This window comes from Sinohyriopsis cumingii, unplaced genomic scaffold, assembly GCF_028554795.1.
Source record: "Sinohyriopsis cumingii isolate HCF-2022 unplaced genomic scaffold, ASM2855479v2 utg000349l, whole genome shotgun sequence".
Taxonomy (NCBI): domain Eukaryota; kingdom Metazoa; phylum Mollusca; class Bivalvia; order Unionida; family Unionidae; genus Sinohyriopsis; species Sinohyriopsis cumingii.
In genome coordinates, this window is record NW_028315889.1 from 1,489,174 (window position 1) to 1,510,253 (window position 21,080).

The 21,080-nt window shown below is 35.4% G+C and overlaps 1 protein-coding gene across 2 annotated transcripts in view; it reads left to right on the plus strand.

The window, feature by feature from the left end:
• The first annotated feature begins 7,259 nt into the window (after positions 1-7,259).
• Positions 7,260-21,080, plus strand: part of LOC149774315 (WASH complex subunit 4-like) — a 121,980-nt gene continuing 108,159 nt past the window's right edge. For both annotated transcript variants that reach the window (XM_089945460.1, XM_089945461.1), the window contains exons 1-4: positions 7,260-7,339; positions 8,782-8,921; positions 15,837-16,002; positions 20,698-20,854. In XM_089945460.1, coding sequence (XP_089801586.1) covers positions 7,285-7,339; positions 8,782-8,921; positions 15,837-16,002; positions 20,698-20,854 — 518 coding nt within the window. In that variant the 5' untranslated portion in view covers positions 7,260-7,284. The remainder of the gene's footprint in view (positions 7,340-8,781; positions 8,922-15,836; positions 16,003-20,697; positions 20,855-21,080) is intronic.

Here is a 21,080-nt window from a genome sequence, read left to right on the forward strand (position 1 = left end):
AGTAAGCAAGCAAGCAAGTTCGGGTACCGTCTCTAGCACTCTTGATGACACCAACTGTCTGGGTTATTTTCTTTCTTGCAAGCCCCTATGTTCCACTTCTGTTTGTGATAATAACTTGTGATACTTCACATTTTCTAAAGTGGAAATCTTTACAAGCCGTACAAAATACAAAACTTATATGACTTTGGCTTTTGACACTTGCACAGACTCTTCACTTTATAAGTGTCACGAGAAAATTGTATATCCAATTTTTACCATTTTCAAAAACACGCACACACTTGCAACTTGACCAGAAATATGTACATCTTGTTTTGTGGATAAGTCACAGACAAGTCCAAGCATATATAGGTGATTATGAACGTTAGGAATATCCCCTCATTTTTTTCAGAAATATCAAAGCTTGTATGTGCATTTTCCCTTTTCCACTCTATATTAGTGCTTAGATTTGTTCCAAAAAAAAAAAAAGAAAAAAGAAACGAAACAATTTTGAAGAAGAAAAAAAACTGAATTTTGAATTCAGGTTTCTCTCTGTTTATAATTTTTTTTTCAAGTTGATGGTGCATGACAGAGTACGTTCGCCTACCTTTCCAAAGTGAGAGCCATTTCTTCACATGTCACTGCCTTTGTTAAATTCGGTTTCATTGGTTAGTTATCGTTAATCTTTAATTTTTTTATGCATTTCTTTTTGATAGAAGATTTAAGGCTTTCTAGTGTTGTAAGGGTATTTATGTTGTTTAGTCTGTTGATGAAATTATCTATAGCAAAGTGCTTAAGATTTTTTCAGGTTTTTTATTATTTCAAGCCCTACAAAAGGAGACCAAGTTTGTCTTCAAAGAGGATTGAAGCTCTAAATTACACGGGCGTGAAGGAAAACATCGTTATGTTCATTCTAATCATGCTCGCCGTATCTCTTTGTGTTTTAGAGGTCATATTTCTTCTTAAGTAAATACACGCATCAATAGACAGACAGATTGGGTCATCATCCTTGAGTTTCACTGTACTTTCGGTTCTTTACTTCATACAAACCCCAAATTTATTAGTTTGAAAAAAAAAGATAACATGCCCCTCAATACTGTAACACATCTGTTCTGACTTTACCGATGTGAGTGTGAGTGTTTATGTTAAAATGTTTAAGTGAGATATAAAAAAAAATGGTCAGCTTGAAAACGCGAACCAATACTGTGACGCTCAGTATTTTGATGTGGTAAGAAGAAATGGTACAACACACACAAAGAGGGCTTGTAAGTTCACATTTCAGTCTGTCTGCACTGTAATGGTAACAACGCAAGAACATAGGGATTATTATGCCACACAGTCCTAGAACAAAACAATGCATCACCCGTTGTAAGCCATTTCATTGGCTATACTTATTTTCTTACCGCGTTCACTTCGAATTGACTTGAGCAGCTATTCACACAGTGACGAGAATGGCCATGCTTTACTGGGTCTATCCTATAGGCGATTTATATAAAAAAAATATTTTAAAAATTTAAACTAATGCACGAACAATGGTTCCATGGGCGACCATTGTCCGTCTTATTGCAAAATACATCAACATTTAATTTAACCGTGCAGATCGCTAGAACAAACCTCTGATCATATACATTTTGAAAAGTGTTGTGTGACACGGATCGCCATTGTCGCTTGGTGTCTGCTTTCTTCTTCGAAAAGAGATCGTTTCGTCTTGACTATAAAAATTTAATTTGACTAAGTTTTACGCACTACTTGAACTCATACATTTCACGTTGTAGGTGTAAGCCGTCGTTCTCAGTTTTCTGGAAGTTCGTTTTTGCGTTTCTCGGATGTGATACTATTTTTTATGGACCGAACGAAATTTCTTTTGGCGTGAATCAGGACTCGTGGTTTTGTGGCAGAAATGGAGAGCATTGATTAAAGCCCAGTTATGTCGTCTTCGAAATCGCTGACACGGATTTGAACTAACACTTCAGGTTTTGTGTGAGGCGATACGGTACATCATTGCCTTTTACTTCCTCAATGAAATCGTTTCATCTTATTGCAAAATTACATTTGACTAGGTTTCATACGCAGCAGGTCTCTGTATATAAGGAGAGTGTCTTAGCGTCAGAGTATTCATTTCGCTCTCAAACGATCAAAGATGGAAGAGTCAGCACAGATCGACCTGCTGGTCAAATATTTGCTAAAAGTCATACGAAAACATAATTCACATGCGAAAGTGGCAACAAAACTTACTCTTTTGGTCGTTGATTTGATAAGAGTCATACGAAAGTGTGTAAGTGCTAATGAAGTTTGCTATATCTGCAAAGGTAAATGGGTATTTGTCTCCAGAATACCTGCTTCGTCTAAGAAAGAGAGACAAAAGTCAAGATACCTAATATCGTTGTCAGGAGAAAGGACACTGGAATTCAGAGTGCCCTACGAGAAAAGAGAATAAACAAAAACAAGACGAAACAGAGAAGAGGGATTCAGAAGAAGAAGAAATTGAAGATGATGAAGAACTTGTGCCAGTAAAGACATGGAAATGGAAAAATTGACAATGTGAGCCGATGCGTTGGCCCTGATGTGAAATTTCATACTACCTTCTAAAAGAGAATAGACCAGAAAGAACACGTAAGTGTCTCTTGGTCTTGACATTGTATAATAAGGATGGCGTGTTTTGTTTTCTACTCACACTTTATGAAATTGTGCCCTTTCACCTATCTCTATCCCTCTGGATCATGTTTTAGTTAGAATTGAAATGGAAGGATGTTTTCCTTCACGCACGCTCTTTAGGCATGCAAGTCGGTAAACAATAGTCAGTCTATTCCTCCATTATTTTGTGTGATGTTTCCTAAATCACACGCTGATGCCATAAAATAACGGGTTAAATGGGTTTTGTAGTGTTGGGAGTGGGGGTGGGTGGGGTGTAGGTGTTTGGCAGAGTTGGTCATTGCAGGTGAGGGCTTAGGTGCTTTCAAAAAGCTTTTACTTCTTCACTCTGTGTTGATAGTATATTTGGAGTTTGTATGCGTTCGCGTACGTTTGTGTGGATAGTTTATTTGGGGTTTGTATCATCTCCCTTCTGTGTTGATAGTATATTTGGGGTTTGTATGCGTTCGCGTACGTTTGTGTGGATAGTTTATTTGGGGTTTGTATCATCTCCCTTCTGTGTTGATAGTATATTTGGGGTTTGTTTTTTCCTCTTCCCTCTGTATGTGTATGTGTGTATGTGTGTGTGCGTGTGTGTGTGTGTGTGTGCGTATGTCTGCGCGCGTACGTTGTGTGGGTGTGTGTATTGGTCTCTGTTTGTCCGTATAAAACTCACTTTATCCCTATCAGATACACTCTACCTACCTACCTGCAGTAGCGTGCATTCAGGTCAGCCACTTGCAACACTGTTGATATTTATCCCTAGTGTTCAGTACAGTGACGTCACTGACGCTGGAAATTTCGAGACTATAAATATCGACTTGGGGATTTCCACATTTTGTAGCTATACATATATACTAGAATTCATAAACAGGAACGTCACTCAAGCTGAGGCTATAAAAAGACAGTGGGATTTTCCAAAGGAAAAACCCACAAGTTGGAGCTATAAATAGATAGTGGGATTTCATAGGAATTTCAGCTGATTATATATACATAGGTATTTATCCACGATCGTCACAGAAGTTGATATTGTAAGTAGTTACTAATTTTATCTATTTTATAGTGTGTGTTTATGTGTGTGTGTGTGTGAGTATGTCTGCGCGCGTACGTTGTGTGTTTCTGTGTGTGTGTGTGTGTGTGTGTGTGTGAGTATGTGTGTGTGTGTGTGTGTGTGTGTGTGTGTGTGTGTGTGTGTGTGTGTGTGTGTGTGAGTATGTCGGCGCGCGTACGTTGTGTGTGTGTTTGTGTGTTTGTGTGTGTGTGTGTGTGTGTGTGTCTGCGCGCGTACGTTGTGTGTGTCTATTGGTCTCTGTTTGTCCGTATAAAACTCACTTTATCCCTATCAGATACACTCTACCTACCTACCTACAGTAGCGCGTATTCAGGTCAGCCACTTGCAACACTGTTGATATTTATCCCTAGTGTTCAGTACAGTGACGTCACTGACGCTGGAAATTTCGAGACTATAAATATCGACTTGGGAATTTCCACATTTTGTAGCTATACATATATACTAGAATTCATAAACAGGAACGTCACTCAAGCTGAGGCTATAAAAAGACAGTGGGATTTTCCAAAGGAAAAACCCACAAGTTGGAGCTATAAATAGATAGTGGGATTTCATAGGAATTTCAGCTGATTATAGATACATAGGTATTTATCCACGATCGTCACAGAAGTTGATATTGTAAGTAGTTACTAATTTATCTATTTTATAGTGTGTGTGTATATGTGTGTGTGTGTGTGTGTGAGTATGTCTGCGCGCGTACGTTGTGTGTTTCTGTGTGTGTGTGTGTGTGTGTGTGTGTGTGAGTATGTGTGTGTGTGTGTGTGTGTGTGTGTGTGTGTGTGTGAGTATGTCGGCGCGCGTACGTTGTGTGTGTGTTTGTGTGTTTGTGTGTGTGTGTGTGTCTGCGCGCGTACGTTGTGTGTGTCTATTGGTCTCTGTTTGTCCGTATAAAACTCACTTTATCCCTATCAGATACACTCTACCTACCTACCTACAGTAGCGCGTATTCAGGTCAGCCACTTGCAACACTGTTGATATTTATCCCTAGTGTTCAGTACAGTGACGTCACTGACGCTGGAAATTTCGAGACTATAAATATCGACTTGGGGATTTCCACATTTTGTAGCTATACATATATACTAGAATTCATAAACAGGAACGTCACTCAAGCTGAGGCTATAAAAAGACAGTGGGATTTTCCAAAGGAAAAACCCACAAGTTGGAGCTATAAATAGATAGTGGGATTTCATAGGAATTTCAGCTGATTATAGATACATAGGTATTTATCGACGATCGTCACAAAATGGAACGAAAAAATTGAAAAAGAAGAAGAAAATGAGAAGAGGAAGAAAGAAGAGGAGGAGAAGAAAAAAAGAAAGGGAAGAAGAGTGTAGGAGATAAAATAAGAACTTGGTGGAGAAAAAGAAGAAATTAGAAGAAGAAGAAAACCCAAAGGCCCTTTTCAGGGCCAGCCATATTTCTCGAAAAGAGATAGCCTTTCCATTGCCTACCCCTTTTTTTAAAAAAATTTAAAGAAAAAAAATCCCATGTTAAATTCCCCTTGTCCGTAGAGTGACCCACGATTTATTGCCATGTTAAATTCCCCTTGTCCGTAGAGTGACCCACGATTTATTGCCATGTTAAATCCCCTTGTCCGTAAAGTGCCCCACGATTTTTCTCCATGTTAAATTTCCATTGTCCGTAGAGTGCCCCAGGGGTGTTTTTAATGCTAATTCCCATTGTCCGTAGGGTGCCCCCATTCACTACTACTGGTCTATGTAAAGGGTTTACTTTGTCATTCCACCTTCCACTCATTGACGTCATTGCATTTTTATGCGGATCCTTCCGATTTCATATGGTACCAGAGAATTTTAGTGTGGTCGTAAAAAGCGATGGCTTACTGAATAGAGTGGGCCAAGTTGATCTGCACTAAAGGACACACGGTACTAATTCAACTCCAATAGTAAACATATGGAAACACCATCATATTCAGAATTCAATAACTTAAAATTTCTGGGTGCTGATGATAAGACCTATAATTCTCCATGCACATCTAACCTTGGTGCAAGCTTATGTGTGGAGAACACCATATGACCCGCGGCATTTTTTTTTACATACATGTGCATGAAACACGTGTTATTGATTCTGCACCAAATGAATCAGGTGCTACTTTCATTATTGAGTACTCCTGAGCCAAGCCTGTAAGAATGCTAAAATTGCATCAGTAGAAATTTGTCTATATTTCTTTAAAATTACATATAGGATAAGCTCTCAAAAGATATTTTTACTAAAATTTTAATTTTCATTATTAACCAATTATGGACCACCAAACCCGTAAATACTCTATTATTTCTAGACTGGTTCACAGTTCTTCCGTATAATTAGTACCGTGTGTCCTAAATTTGTCAACGTACTTGAGAAATTTGACTGATGCTAAGGAATAGTCAGTGACCGAAATATTACGGAATGTATGCACTCATAAATCTTTATCCTCTTCGCATGTTCCACTGACGATAAGTAGATAGTTAGTTTGACATATTTAAAGTCTTTCGAGCATCCTTTGTTTGCCAGACAGTATTTTTATAGTGCGATGATGTATTATAAGAGGCATGCTGTGACGGCAAATGATGGGGGACGAAACGTTCATACACACGCACACACACACACACACACACACACACACACACACACATACAAACTTATATACATATATATATGGCGATGGTGTTGCACCAGGAAATTATAGAATCCATCTTACGCATTCAGGTGTATATATATATATATATATATATATAGAAAGAGAGAGAGAGTGAGAGAGAGAGACAGAGACAGACAGACAGACCGAGAGGGACACAAAGAGAGACAGAGACAGAAGTTGTGGTGTTCTACTATCTATTGGATATACCTGCCAACCAGTGCGTGACTCCCTCCGGATGTCACACAAGAAGACGCAACATAAAGTTCCTCCAATAGCATGTCTAAATTCAAGCATGTAACAAATTCCTTTTTCCCTAAGTGTGTAGAGATTACTGAGTATGCTGTCCGCAAAACACCGTCAACTGTTAAATGGTACATTTTAAAATCGACAAATGTAAATGTAGTCTTTGTATTAAATCCAATTTACCTTATTTCAAAACGTCACAAACATGGCAGTAATAGTATAATAATAGAATGACGTTTTTTTTTTTGCAGATGTATTTAACAAAGAATGGTGATATTTTAACAAATATTATTATTTAATTTTGTTGATTTATGTTTTTATATTTCGTTAATTTTTCACGTGTTGTTTCATCATTTTAGTTTATTGAATGAAGGCGCATGATACATGACAACTCTAAAAAATATTATTTAGATGTTTGTAAATACGAATTATAATTATGCAAACGATGTACACATTGTGTTTAACTTAGAAGAAATGTATTCTTATACTGTTTAATGATACACAGATGGATGAACTGACTGAAAAGTAACAAATATTAAGAATGAAATGCTAATTTTTGCCCCTTTCAACAGATGAAATTTTCAAGTTTTCTGCTTTTCAGAAATGACCGTCTCAGTGATAGTGTTCCAAAAACAGCTGGAATATCGTGTCTGTGACTGCTGGCGATATCATTTTGGTTTTAGGTCAAACCGGATACTGAAAATCACATGATAAGGGTGGTTTCAAAATGGCGACCGACAGTCCAGGATGGGAATTTGATAAATTTGACGACGGCTCTCAGAGTTTGTTGAGGCTATCATGATGTTGTTATCTAAATAATTACAATTAAACAAACAATAGTGCGTCAGTCAGATGCAGATATCTATAACATTGCTGTCGTTTACTTATATACATTGCACTTTTCACGACTCGAATTTGTGTTTTACATTTTCGAGGTTAAATGAGTCCTCTGAATTTCTCTTTGCTTTCGTCATCTTTATTGTCATAGTTAAATAGTTTCTTTAAAATTATATAAACATATTTTCTCCTGTATTTAAAAATTTGAACACAATCCCCAAAACTTGATGATTTAGGTCTTTTAATAAAAATCAGTTGACCTTTGAATTTTCTATTGTTGAATTGCTCTGGCATTTGCGCAGGATGTTTATATAGGAATACTTAAGGAAAGGTGATACATGTTTTACTAAAGTTCTGTACCAAATTCCGAAAAACAAGCTTTCTTCCAATCCCAAAAACACCAAAAAATAACAAACATTGGCTAAAAATAGGAATTCAAAAAAACGTCTTGTGTCCAACTCTGTTGGGATGAACTTGGCATGGAATAGTGTCGGAGAGCAATCGGAAACTGTAAAAACCCAGCCAAACGACAGAATTTTTATATTTCTTGTATGCTTAGTGTGGTTGAGGGTCTGTTCACTGTGACACTTAGTATGCATAATTAATGCCGTCAGTGGTCACCCATCAGTGATCTTGTGAATTTAACTTAAAATGCTTGCTGGGTTTATGTTTAAAAAAAATATTGACCATGACCAAGATACACACATTCAGTTCAGTCTTCCTTCATCCAGTTGTCATACATTTGGCTCATATTTTATTAATGACAATGGCATAAGAAGGTCATTTTCTTTCCTGTCTCAGTCTCAGAAATGACATGCCAGTGATGACCTGCCAGGACCCTCACACTCCAGTTATTGTAAATATCAGCACATTTTCCCACCACTCAATGGCTGATCGAAGTCTTTGAATTTGCCGCCCAGCTATTGTGTTATGTTGTTTTGATGTACTGTTTTAATGACAACATGTACATCTGGGGGTCTTTCAGCCACAGTTCTGTCATTGTAAATAGTGGCACATCTAAATTTATCATTGATCAGCACATTTTCTCAGCAGGTAGTTGAAGCAAGACTGGCAAGTCTTTGAATTTGCCACCCAGCTATTTTGTGTATATGAAGCACTTTTGCATAAGTGATTTTCAGTGCCCAAGATGAAAAATTTGTGTCAAAATGTGAATGATTAAGCATTTCCTAGACCTCTGTGTATATATATATATATATATATATATATATATATATATATATATATATATATATATATATTCATTCGAGTTTATTGCAGATATTTGAATCTTGATCTTTTTTAAAATAGCTTGCATAAATTTATGTAAAATAAGACTTTCTTGTATTGAAAGATGTTTCTTTGTAAAGTGCTTGTGTTTCTTTCACAGAGATAGTTGCAGAGCTGCAGCTGAAGAAGTTTGGAAATTTTTTGGAGGACTATGCCACCCAGCTGAAAGAGATTGAAGATGCTTTAGGAGACTCTGTGGGGGACTCCTGGGACATGACTCTTGATACAATTGCACTTCAGGTAATAATTACCTCAACATAAAGAAAATCCTATATCCTGCTGTTTACCATCTTTGCTAGCCAAGGTTTCAATATGTTAACCCTATCTACACCTTGATAGATCAGTTAGATATTTCAGTGCTTTGTACTGGCGACATCTGTTGGATCTCACGAGTTGCCTCTTTCAGTCTGTAATGCCAGTGAACCAATTTTTCGTAATAGTTGTACATTGTACTTTGGCCAAAAATAGATTGAGTTGATTTCAAAAAAATATTTTGTAAGTTTAACAATCGAAAGTATGACTGTATGCAAGAGAGAACCCATTACTTGTGTATTTGAGGGAAAGGATAATTTGTTCAAACACTGACCAGAAGTGGAAAATTGATTATATATGAGTCCATTCCATTTGTGTGATCCCCTTATCTTGATCATGTAGGAACAGCTTTCAGATTTCAACAACTTGATTGATTGGATGCAGTGGCTTGCCACCACATGCAATGAAATTCACAGACCTGTAACACTGAAATATCTAACTGATACACCAAGGCATAGATAGATTAGGAAAATTGCTGTTCACAACACACACACACACACACACACACACACACACACACACACACACACACAGAGCAACAACATTTTAACAATAAATGGTGCCACTTGATCAATATTGTCAATAACTTAAATGTGAGATTGAATCATCATTGTCTTGAACAGTTATGGGTTTTTGTTAAAAGTTTTCATTTACTTTTATTTCCTAAACCCATTAGATCCTCTTCATAGCTGGTACAAAATGTTGATGGGATGTTGACAAGTCATTCTGCAACATGTTTGCTTGCCCTTTTTTGTTGAGATCAAGGTCTTGGTCATAGAAAATTTGTGTTAAGGTTTTGGTTAGAGTTACAATCATTTTCATATATCAGTATTTCCTAAATTCATTGATAGATTCTCATCTATTTTGCATATGTAGCAAAAATAATTGCATGACACCTGTGACCTTAACCAATTTGTGTATGCAACTGAAACTTGTATTAATGTTTATGTCAAAGTTTTTTTGATTTGCTTATTTTTTTCTAAACCCCTTGATGAATTCTATTCAAACTTGAGATCAATAATTATAAGATATATTCATGCTTGTTCCATTAAACTTGTGATCTAGATCACAGTTGTTGAAAATGTATGTCTTGTAAAAAATTTCTAATTGCTCATATTTTCTAAACCACTTCATGTATTGCTTCAAAATGAATCATTATGAAGCAAAGATGATCCATTCTGTGATATGTTTATTTGATTGATTCCACAAGACCAAGTCTCAGGTCATCTGTTTCTTGGTTGAACAACATGATGACATCAGTTGGATTAAAAACCTTGATGTCGGGCAAGTTAGGGAGCATCATCTTTGTATTAATAATGTAGCTGGTTACAGTGAACTCTTTCATTCTGATTTAATTTTTTTCTTCTTTCTCCCAGCATTTCAGGTACTTTCTTTGTCTTTCTCTTGATCACATTTGCAATTATTGTGATCCCTCTCTGTCTCTTTTGTCATTATCTAATTTGTGTCATTTTGATGTACACCTTTCCACATGTATACAGTTGTCACCACAGAATGCATTAAATGTTTATTAACAACAATATACATATTAAAAGATGTTGTCAATATAATTCTGGAAACTAGTTTTTGGAAATAATCATACTAATTTTCTTGATGGGTGGATGAGCAGTTTGCACCATGAGCATTTATTGGACCTTGTCTAGTGCAAGATGTTTTTAGGTTTTGAATTAACAGATAAATTAAATATTAAAGTGAATTGTGTCTCACAACCACTTTTAACTGTTATGATGGTGGCTGGCAGTAATTTTCACAGTTGCAACAGATTAGTGACAGTTATTTTTTATTTAAAATCTGTTGGCAAAAGTGAATAATGGTGGGGGGGGGGATTGGATCAGCATCAATTTTGAGTCCTGCTTATTTGGTATCACTTGGCTAATTGGATCCATTTTGTTTTTTGAAAGTTTTTTCTGCTAATTGTCTTAGATGTTAATGAAGTTAAAACATTGTTAATTGCTATATTTAACTTCCTTTTGATCAACAAGTTTGATACTTTTCCTTTCCTTGCATATTTTATGTACTGGAAGCAATATGTATAGTTTGTTTAATCTGGTGTCAAAACTTCCAAAAGTGTAATGTACCTCAGTATTCTTGGAAGAGAGAAATCTTTCCCATCAAAAGGTATGCCCCTCAGGCACCACTGTATCCATATCTCTGTCCCATTTAGTGCACTTCTCTACATTCGTGAGCATCAAAATTTTCATTTTTTAAATTAAAATTGTAGTTTTTAATGCACCTCAATAGTTAAATAGGTTGTTTGGTTAATTTCACTCTTGAATTACTTAATTGATTGTATATCACATTCTGTTTTGATAAAACACTAAGTGGTAAATGTATGTTGTTGCACGAGCTTAGCTTCAAATTCAAACAGGGTTTGGGTGGGGTTACTGCAAGCAGTTTAACTTGGAAGAGTCTATTTCATTAAAGTTCACTAAACTGAAAGATTATTTCTTTCAGACACATTAACTTATAAGTGTAAGAGAGTAAAACTACTGGGCATATATCAGTTTGTAATAAAACCAAATGGAACAGTAAACCTTACCATTTACCACAGCTGTTTGGGTTATATTCACCATAAGCATGCCAAGTGAAAATGCAGACCTTTCCAGCTTGAAAATCAGACTTTGTTTGAAGCACAATCATTAAATAACCTCTTTTTTGGGACAAACAACACCTCTTCCGTGAAAGCTATGTTTTATTCACATTTACATTCTGTATGAGGTCAATGCTGTCACAGTTGTATCAACATCTGCCCTGTTACTTGATCATTGACACTCTTACTTGATCATTGACACTTTTACTTGATCATTGACACTCTTTCTTGATCATTGACACTCTTACTTGATCATTGACATTGTTACTTGAGGTCAATGCTGTCACAGTTGTATCAACATCTGCCCTGTTACTTGATCATTGACACTCTTACTTGATCATTGACACTTTTACTTGATCATTGACACTCTTTCTTGATCATTGACACTCTTACTTGATCATTGACATTGTTACTTGATCATTGAAACTCTTACTTGATCATTGACATTGTTACTTGATCATTGACACTCTTACTTGATCATTGACACTATTACTTGATCATTGACATTGTTACTTGATCATTGCCAATGTTACTTGATCATTGACATTGTTACTTGATCATTGACATTGTTACTTGACCATTGACACTATTACTTGATCATTGACACTATTCAGCTTTATTTCATGTGAGGCTGTATCTGCTTGGCTAGTACAACATGAAATATTGAAATATTGCATCAATAAATATGAGTAAAACATAAAACCATGGCCGTTGACATTGCATCAGTTACTGCAAACTGTGAATTAGTTATGACAGTGCTCACAGAATTTGTTTTTGACACATGTCTAGGACTGGTGGCTTAAAAAAATCACAAGCCCTGACTTGGAGTTCCACATGCCTGTACTCCATTTCCATTTGCCCAAAATTTCCCCTTATTTGATATTATTTGGCACACAAAGTTGCAATTGCTACAATTCAGATATCAATTCAGTAGGGGCTTTGAAGGTAATGCATGTGTTATTAGCGTTCATCACTACACTTATTAGAAACTAGAAACCGGATTGCCCTTGTGTTTAAACTTCTGTGCCGGATTCTCTCAGCCCAGTCATGGTCAGAACCAAGTTGAGTTATGTCAGTACATGTATGTTGTTTGCATTATGTGCAAATAATTCATTGCCTCTCCCACACATTTTTTTTTATTTTTACTGGCATGTTTCACAAATTAAAATTCCATCAGCCAGTTCTGAAGTTTATTTTTGTTGGGCTTCACTGATACTGTTGATAGCTAATTACTTCCTAAAATGAATCACTTTTGAAAACTATTCTGATAACTGAAATGATCATGGTTTGCATTTTTTATCTATGCAGTAAATCTGACTTCAAAGTAACATTGCTGCTCTTCACGAACTTGTCAAAAACATATAATACATATGGCTTAAATTTTAATCAGAATGTGCTGTGTTATTGCAGTTTCTCTTTTGTCACCCTTGATGTTGCTTATAAGTGCCACTTAATATGTTGAACCATGATGCATTACACTAGTGCAAGCGTGAGCAAGGTTACAGCTCTGTTGTTATTCATCTAAATTTGACTTTAACTTCAAACGTCTTGAAGTTGAACAATGCAATAGCAGTTAAATGAGACTATTTTTAAAAAATCAAGATATTCAAGTTGTTTCTGGAGAAATAACCTTTACGCAGTTTTTCCTTTTAATCTCACCTCCACCAAAGGATAGCCAATTTTTAGTCAAAGATTCAAAAGCCACCATAGACCACCTTTGATCCCTTTATTACTTATAAGAATTCAAAGAACATCCTGTATTTGGTCTTAAACTCCCTAGATTACAACAATAAAGTAATCAGTTAACAGCTCATTGCGTATACCATAATCCCCTTATTCAGCCATGCATCACTGCAATTACTGCTGAAACAGTTCCATTTCCGACTAGACTGATTCTGTGTGGTTTCTGTAATGCACATAAATGGTATTTTGTCCTACAACAGGTAGACATAGATGTTAAATCCCAGTGTGGACTAATTATAGTAACCCAGACAATCATTTTCCCACTCATCGGTTGCATGCTTCACTTCATACAAAGTTTGTAGTGTTTGATAGTATGGAGCATTCCAGGGGATAAATATTATAAGTCTTCCAACAGTTTGACAATAAATTTCCTCATTTCATCAGGACAATAAGTGTTTTTTCAGGCAAATCAGATTTTTTGACAATCCTGAAAGACTCCTCACTTGGAATACAGGAATTTATCTGGAAAGAGGGAAAGACATAATTTTTTAGACCTGATTTTTTTACACCAAAAATTTGCCCATTGTTAGAATCAGAATTTGCTTCTGGATTTCAGACTTTTTGGCAGAGATCTAAAGAAGAGGGGTTAATGAATTAAGAAATAATTGCATATGAAGTAACAACGGTGTAAAAAAATGTTTGAAATATTTCTTTACATGTCTTGTATGTTAAAATAAATCTTGATTAAACTTTGTTTAAAATGATATAAATAATCACAGTACAGATAAATAATCACAGTACAGAGCTGTGCAAAATCTTGTAATTCAGATTATCGTCTGTGATTCTGTGATTTTTTTTGTGGAATCTTTTTAACATTAGATTTCTCAGCAGTGATCGTAGAAGTCTCCCTCATTTTAACCAATTTTAGATTACTTTCACTTTTTTTTCTGAATTGAAAATTGTTCTCTTCTTCGTCAATGACATTTGCAGTTGTAAATTCCTCCTAGGAGACTACCACTGTCAAAATAATGTGCAGCTTTTACAAAAAATACTTTTTGTTTACAAAGGAAGTGAGCTTGTAATGTGAGCAACTGAAAAACAAGAAAACTATCATACCATTATTATCTTTACTGGTTATTGACAAGAAGGATTTGTGGTTGCATGCTGTCCATTGGCCCATTGGCACAAGCTTGTTATTGCTACTTTTCTTTTACTACTTGCCATAAAACATTACACACAAAATTTCTATTTCTTCTGAATGTAAAGTTTGTTTGACATCCTGTTTTCACCATAAGATTTCTTAATGATGTCTGCATTTACCTAAATGAAAATGGTACCTATCTAAAACTCATTCATGTCTACCATTGTGTGTGATAACAGCCATCTTGAAAATCTTGTTGTTGTTACCGGGTACTCCTTCTCAGTGTATGCTCATATCAACATGGGATTTCCTTGGAAAGAATTCTTGAGATGTCTAGTTGGTTCTAAAAGAAATGGTACCAGTCTGATTTCCATTATGACTGCAACAGTTCCCATCTTCGAAGTCTTATTGCTACTCCTTCTGAATTAAGCATTTTACAGTTGAAAAAGGGAATATTACTGGGGAAAAAGATCTGGTGGAATGTAAAACGCAATCTGGTCTGAGAATAAAACATTATCCTAAAATGTCTTATGAGATACACTTACATGTCACATTGCAAAAACATCACCATAGTGTCACATGCAGCATCGGTCAGTGATGTAATGAGAAGTCATTCAACAGCTTTCATTATAGGTATTACCTGTTTCATATTAATAGCAGTAAATGTTGTTGCTACTGATATAGAGTAACATTTTGTATGGAATAGTTTTTTTTTGTATCCCTTTAAAGTTTACGACTGAAAATAAAATTTTGTTACCCTTCTATAGTGTAGGCAATCTATCTGGCAATTGATCTGTTTAATGTTGATTTGCAAAAACAATATGTATGCATTGATATTTATGACATCTGAATGTGTTTATCATTTCAAATAGCCATTTGAATATTTCATTCTTAAATCCTCAGCCATGTATTCTTTCATTTCAGACAAGAATTTCCTCATTCATTCTATACTTGTGGCTTCACCAGAGCCCTGGGGCTGGGATTTACTGGGATTAGTGTAGCTTTTATAGCTGTTCAAGAAACTAATTAGATAGTTAATGATTTTTCAATGTGATAAGCACTGTTTAACTGTACCTTTGTTTTATAGTGTCATATTTCAATTTCATAAACTAAAAGACGGTTGATTATGATTCATTAATACTTTGATCCCATAGTTGGGGATGCAGGGTGACATGAATCTCACATTTTTCCATCTCACAGTAAAAAGTTTTGCAACAAAATGAGACTTTTCACCCTAGTCACCCATTAGGATGATTCCTTTCACCTGACCTGAGGGATATTTATAGAATTATGTACAAGTTATGGCTAAATATCATGCATCCCATTTTCATATACTGGCAACGCACTGAGTTCAAAAACATTTAGTTAGACAGGTTTAGGATACTTATAATTTATATATTTTTTCCTGTAGCTTGCCCCCTATGAGCAGACCACACTGTTACAACTGATAAAAACGGACAATAAGATTTTCAACAAGATCATCACAGTGTTAGCATCACTGTGCAGTGAGATGCAGCATTTGAAACATGAGGCGGACACCAAGTTCTTCCCAGCACTTCTGTACTATGGAGAGGGAGGTAGGTTTTCAGATATTATTTTTATTTTAAATGTGCTTGTAATATTGAAGAACTGATTATGTGTATAATTTGATAGATAAGGCATTGGGTTTTGTTTGATCTGTGATGTATGGTGAGACATGTATAATGTTTATTTTGATAGATAATTCCCTGGCTTTTGTCTGACCTGTGACAATATTGTGAAACATGTATAGTGTCTCTGCTCTGAAGATACGGTCAGGCTTTTGTCTGACCTGTAACAGTATAGTAAGACATGTAGTGTATCTCTTTTGACAGATAAGGTCCTGGTTTTTGTCTGATTTGTGACATTATGATGAGACATGTATAGTGTGTCTGTTCTGATCGATAAGGACTTGTTCTTTTCTGACTTACGACAGTGCAACACATACTTACATATCTAGTACATCACATACTGACATAGGCACATTACATTACAGTAAAGAAAAACAAGAACTGAGTAGTTTTTAATGAAGGGTACAATACCGTACAGTGCCCACATAATTACAACATGCTGCCCTTTTTCTGGGTGAGATAATGCACTACATGAAAATAAGCTAATTATACTTATTTTGCTCTTGCTTACACAAAATGCTAATTGGCAGTATTATGTGTGCATTGACATTAAATACAGGGAAATCAGTAGTGACTGTCTTAGAACTAAGGGGTGAAGTCAATTTACATTAAAAACTGTATTAAATGAAACTGCATTCACATAGTGAAAATATTTCTTTTCATTCATTTGTTATGAAAATATGGATGACAAAGCAAATTTTCTTTCTTCCATATTATAGTGTTGGAGGAATAACCAGACATTTTACCCTTTGACCCCCATGAGCTTGATCTGTTCAATCACTTCTAAAATGTATTAGTGATATCTCAGGAATAATTGTGGCAAGTTTCGTCTCTATCCTTCAGCATAACATGGTTGCTATGTTGATAAAAATGCAATATGCATTTTTAAAATTACTTGCTTCTAACCATAAGGCTGGGCTTGTGTGGGAACTGCTCACTTCTAATCATAAGGCTGGGCTTGCGTGAGAATTGCCCACTTCTGATCATAAGGCTAGGCTTGTGTGAGAATTGCCCACTTCTGATCATAAAGCTAGGCTTGTGTGGGAATTGCTCACTTTTAATTACCCACTTCTGATCATAAGGCTAGGCTTGTGTGGGAATTGCTCACTTTTAATTATAAGTTTGGGCTTGTGTGGGAACTGCTCACTTCTAATCATAAGGCTGGGCTTGTGTGAGAATTGCCCACTTCTGATCATAAGGCTAGGCTTGTGTGGGAATTGCTCACTTCTAATTATAAGGCTGGGCTTGTGTGGGAATAGGTCACTTTTTAATCATAAGGCTGGCCTTGTGTTGAACTTTGCTTCTAATGAATACTGTTCTGTGAGAAAAAAATCCACAAGAATTATTCAAAAGGGCTGTTTTGATGCTTATGACTTAGTGTTTCAGTAATACAATAATAATACCTACTGGTATGTGGTTTTTATGGGGGTACTATACAGATATTATGAACTTCTGGGAGACTGATAGGTGTAGGGTAACTTTGCATTTACAACATGCTCAGTGGAGAGAATGTCATGTAATGTGGCTGATATTTCATTGGAATTCGTCTACAATACACTATCTACTGCAGTTATTAAAGGAGGGAAAACAAATTTTTCCAGACTAGACAGTACCAGTTTCTGAAAGTGGAATAAATGAATTCTCAAATATATAACTTAGTGATCAGCTTTTATTTCATTATCTTAGTGATCAGCTTTTATTAAATAAAATTTACCTCTGAAGCCTAGGAAGTGAAAATGACAGAGCAGAGCAAGATGTTTTTTTAATATTTGCACATCTGAAGTAAGGCCAGGTTGTGTACCCTATAACTCAAATTACACCCATCAATCATACACCAACATAAAGGGAATTAAAAGTTCTTTTAAAATATCCAAGAGATACAATGTCTTTTTTTAAATAACCAGTATAACTGGTGAAGAAAGCATGGAAAATGCTTTTTAAAAAAAATCTAACCCAATGCAAAATATGAAACTGTTGAGCACTGCCATTATGATTACAGTACTTAATTCATATCTTTTGTTCGTTGATTCAGAAAATGATATTAGTTCTGAGGGCAGTAGTTATCATCATTTTAGAATTCATCTAAAATTCAGAAATAAAATTTTGATAATGTTCTTTATTCGGAAGTATACAAGTAAATGCTGCTTAGCATTGCTTGTTTGTATTTAAAGATGAATTTATGTAATTAATTTGGTTATTAATCTTATCTTTTTTTGTATCATTTCTAGTTTGGTCGTATGGTCCAATTTACTGAACTAAAATCTTCAGACATTTAATAGAGTTAAAGGCAAATGAATTAGCACTGACCTTGTTTGTGACTATCCTAGATTTGTTATGAAAGGTTAACATTAAACAGGAACATACATATTCAGATCCATTAGAAGTAATGAAAACACATATTACATGTATCAGCAATCAATGCAATTAGAGATAGATTTCATATCCCTGGCAAATAGATTTCATATCCCTGGCAAATAGATTTTATATCCCTGGCAAATAGATTTCATATCCCTGGCAAATAGATTTCATATCCCTGGCAAATAGATTTTATATCCCTGGCAAACACACTGGCTTAGCAATTTCTGTCCATATACAAGGCTTCATTGATAGATATGTATTCAACATATGTTTAATAGAGTAATAGGTAAACAATGCTACAAATGGGAAGATTTTACTCTTTTATGAAGCTCAAATTGAACCAACACTCAAAAAATAGAATCTGTTTATTGTACAGAAAGTACACATATCATCAGTAGGTGCTCTTGTCACAACTAAGTTTGCTTAATAGTAGTTTCAATAGATGATGACTGTATGATCTATGTCCAGAAGAAATTAAGTAGTGCAATATGAAACAAACTTTTTCCCTGCCCGCACTTACTGACTTACTGGCCCCACCCTTTTTTTGTGCTGTGTACATGTATGTCATCAGGCATTTTACCATGGATTATAATTGCTTTTAACAGAAACTGATATGAAAAAAGTAGTTCCAAGTAAAATTTCTGTCAGTCAGAATACCATTAACACAAATATGAGTCAAGCTTCATCAAATATAACCTATCATCAGATGATAATGAACTTAAATTTTCTTTATCAGTTGACTGTTTCAGTGGTTAGAGCAGCTGCCTCACTTGATGCTCAGCATTAAGAAGTTAGTGTTAGGACATGTCAGCCTGGTGTCAGGATAATGTGACTGGGTGGGATATGATGCAACATGTCTGTGGCATTCCCTACTATTAACTACCACACTGCAGACATTGTAGTAATATCATTGTAAAATTGTTAAATGTACATTACAAATTCAAATCTCTCTCACACACACAAACACACACACACACATACACACTGAATGTGAGACCAGGCTGTATATAAAGAGATAGGTTAGAAAACTCCAAAAAGCGGTTTATCAGTTGCAGGTCTGAGGTTGAAATAGATGGAAAATGACCATTCTGTCAGACTGGTGTAGATGTGCTATTAAAATAACTTCATGCCTTCTTATTGTTGATCTTCTGTATGCGTTTGCTAAAATGTCGGGCGCCCCGAGTGGCCAAGTGGTCTAAAGCGCTGTCCATTACGGATCACTGCCATCTCACCTCTGTCTGCATGGGTTCGAGTCTCGGAATCGGCTAATGTGGGTATGTGAGAAAGCTTGCTAGTAGCTTCTCGAGGGTTGGTGGTTCTTTCCTGGGATTTTCCGGATTCTTCCTCCGCCATTAATACTGGCTGCCATTTATAACCTATCGTGAGCTGAAAAATGGCATTAAACCCTACAACAACAACAAATAAAATGTTACCTTACACAATTGATTCACCACTCATATTTTGTTGTCAGTGTCTGCGGCAACCAAGTTATTTGGGCTTGACTTAAGTTTGAAATGGTCATGAAACTTTTTTATAAGGTCACTTGACAGTTACTGAAGTTTAATAGGTACTTGGAGCATAGTTGATTGATTCATTCATTCACTTCTTTATTTGCTCATTTATTTGTCATCCATAGATTTTAGTAAATTGTGTCTGTAATGCCTTTCATAATGCTATAGTAATTTGGTTGTGTAATGCCATTCATACTGTTGTAGTAACATACCTGTTTAATACCATTCATACTGTTGTAGTAACATACCTGTTTTATACCATCCATAATGTTGTAGTAACATACCTGTTTAACGCCATTCATACTGTTGTAGTAGCATACCTGTTTAATACCATTCATACTGTTGTAGTAACATACCTGTTTTATACCATCTATAATGTTGTAGTAACATACCTGTTTATACCATTCATGCTGTTGTAGTAACATACCTGTTTTATACCATCCATAATGTTGTAGTAGCATACCTGTTTTATACCATTCATACTGTTGTAGTAATATACCTGTTTAATACCATTCATACTGTTGTAGTAGCATACCTGTTTCGTACCATTCATACTGTTGTAGTAACATGCCTATTTTGGACCATTCATACTGTTGTAGAAACGTAACAATTTTATACCATTCATAATGTTGCAGTAACATACCTATTCTATACCATTCATAATGTTGCAGTAACATACCTATTTTATACCATTCATACTGTTGTTACAGTAGTAAATTGCCTATGTAATCCCATTCATACTATTTATACACAGAACCAGAATCTGGATTACAGGATGGTGAGGCCCAGATCCAGATAGGTCGGATGATCCCACTTTTCCAGGAATTGTCCTGCTTTGTCGCACGCTGTAATGATGTGGTCAGAAATGTCATTCACCAGTTCTCCTGTCTGTACTCAGTACAAGTATCAAGGTACACCCATGATAATTATTATTGTTGACTTTATGCTGAGATGACCTGTTTTTATTTTTATTTCTTTACAGTGTGAGAAGATATACATTTACACTTATTATTTGCATAAATTACCTCATCTTGAAATTGTATAAACAGCTTACTGAATCTTCATATTTAAAAAAAGTATCTTTCACTTAGTCCACCATAAACCATATGTCAGTAAGTTTATACCACATTTTATTTA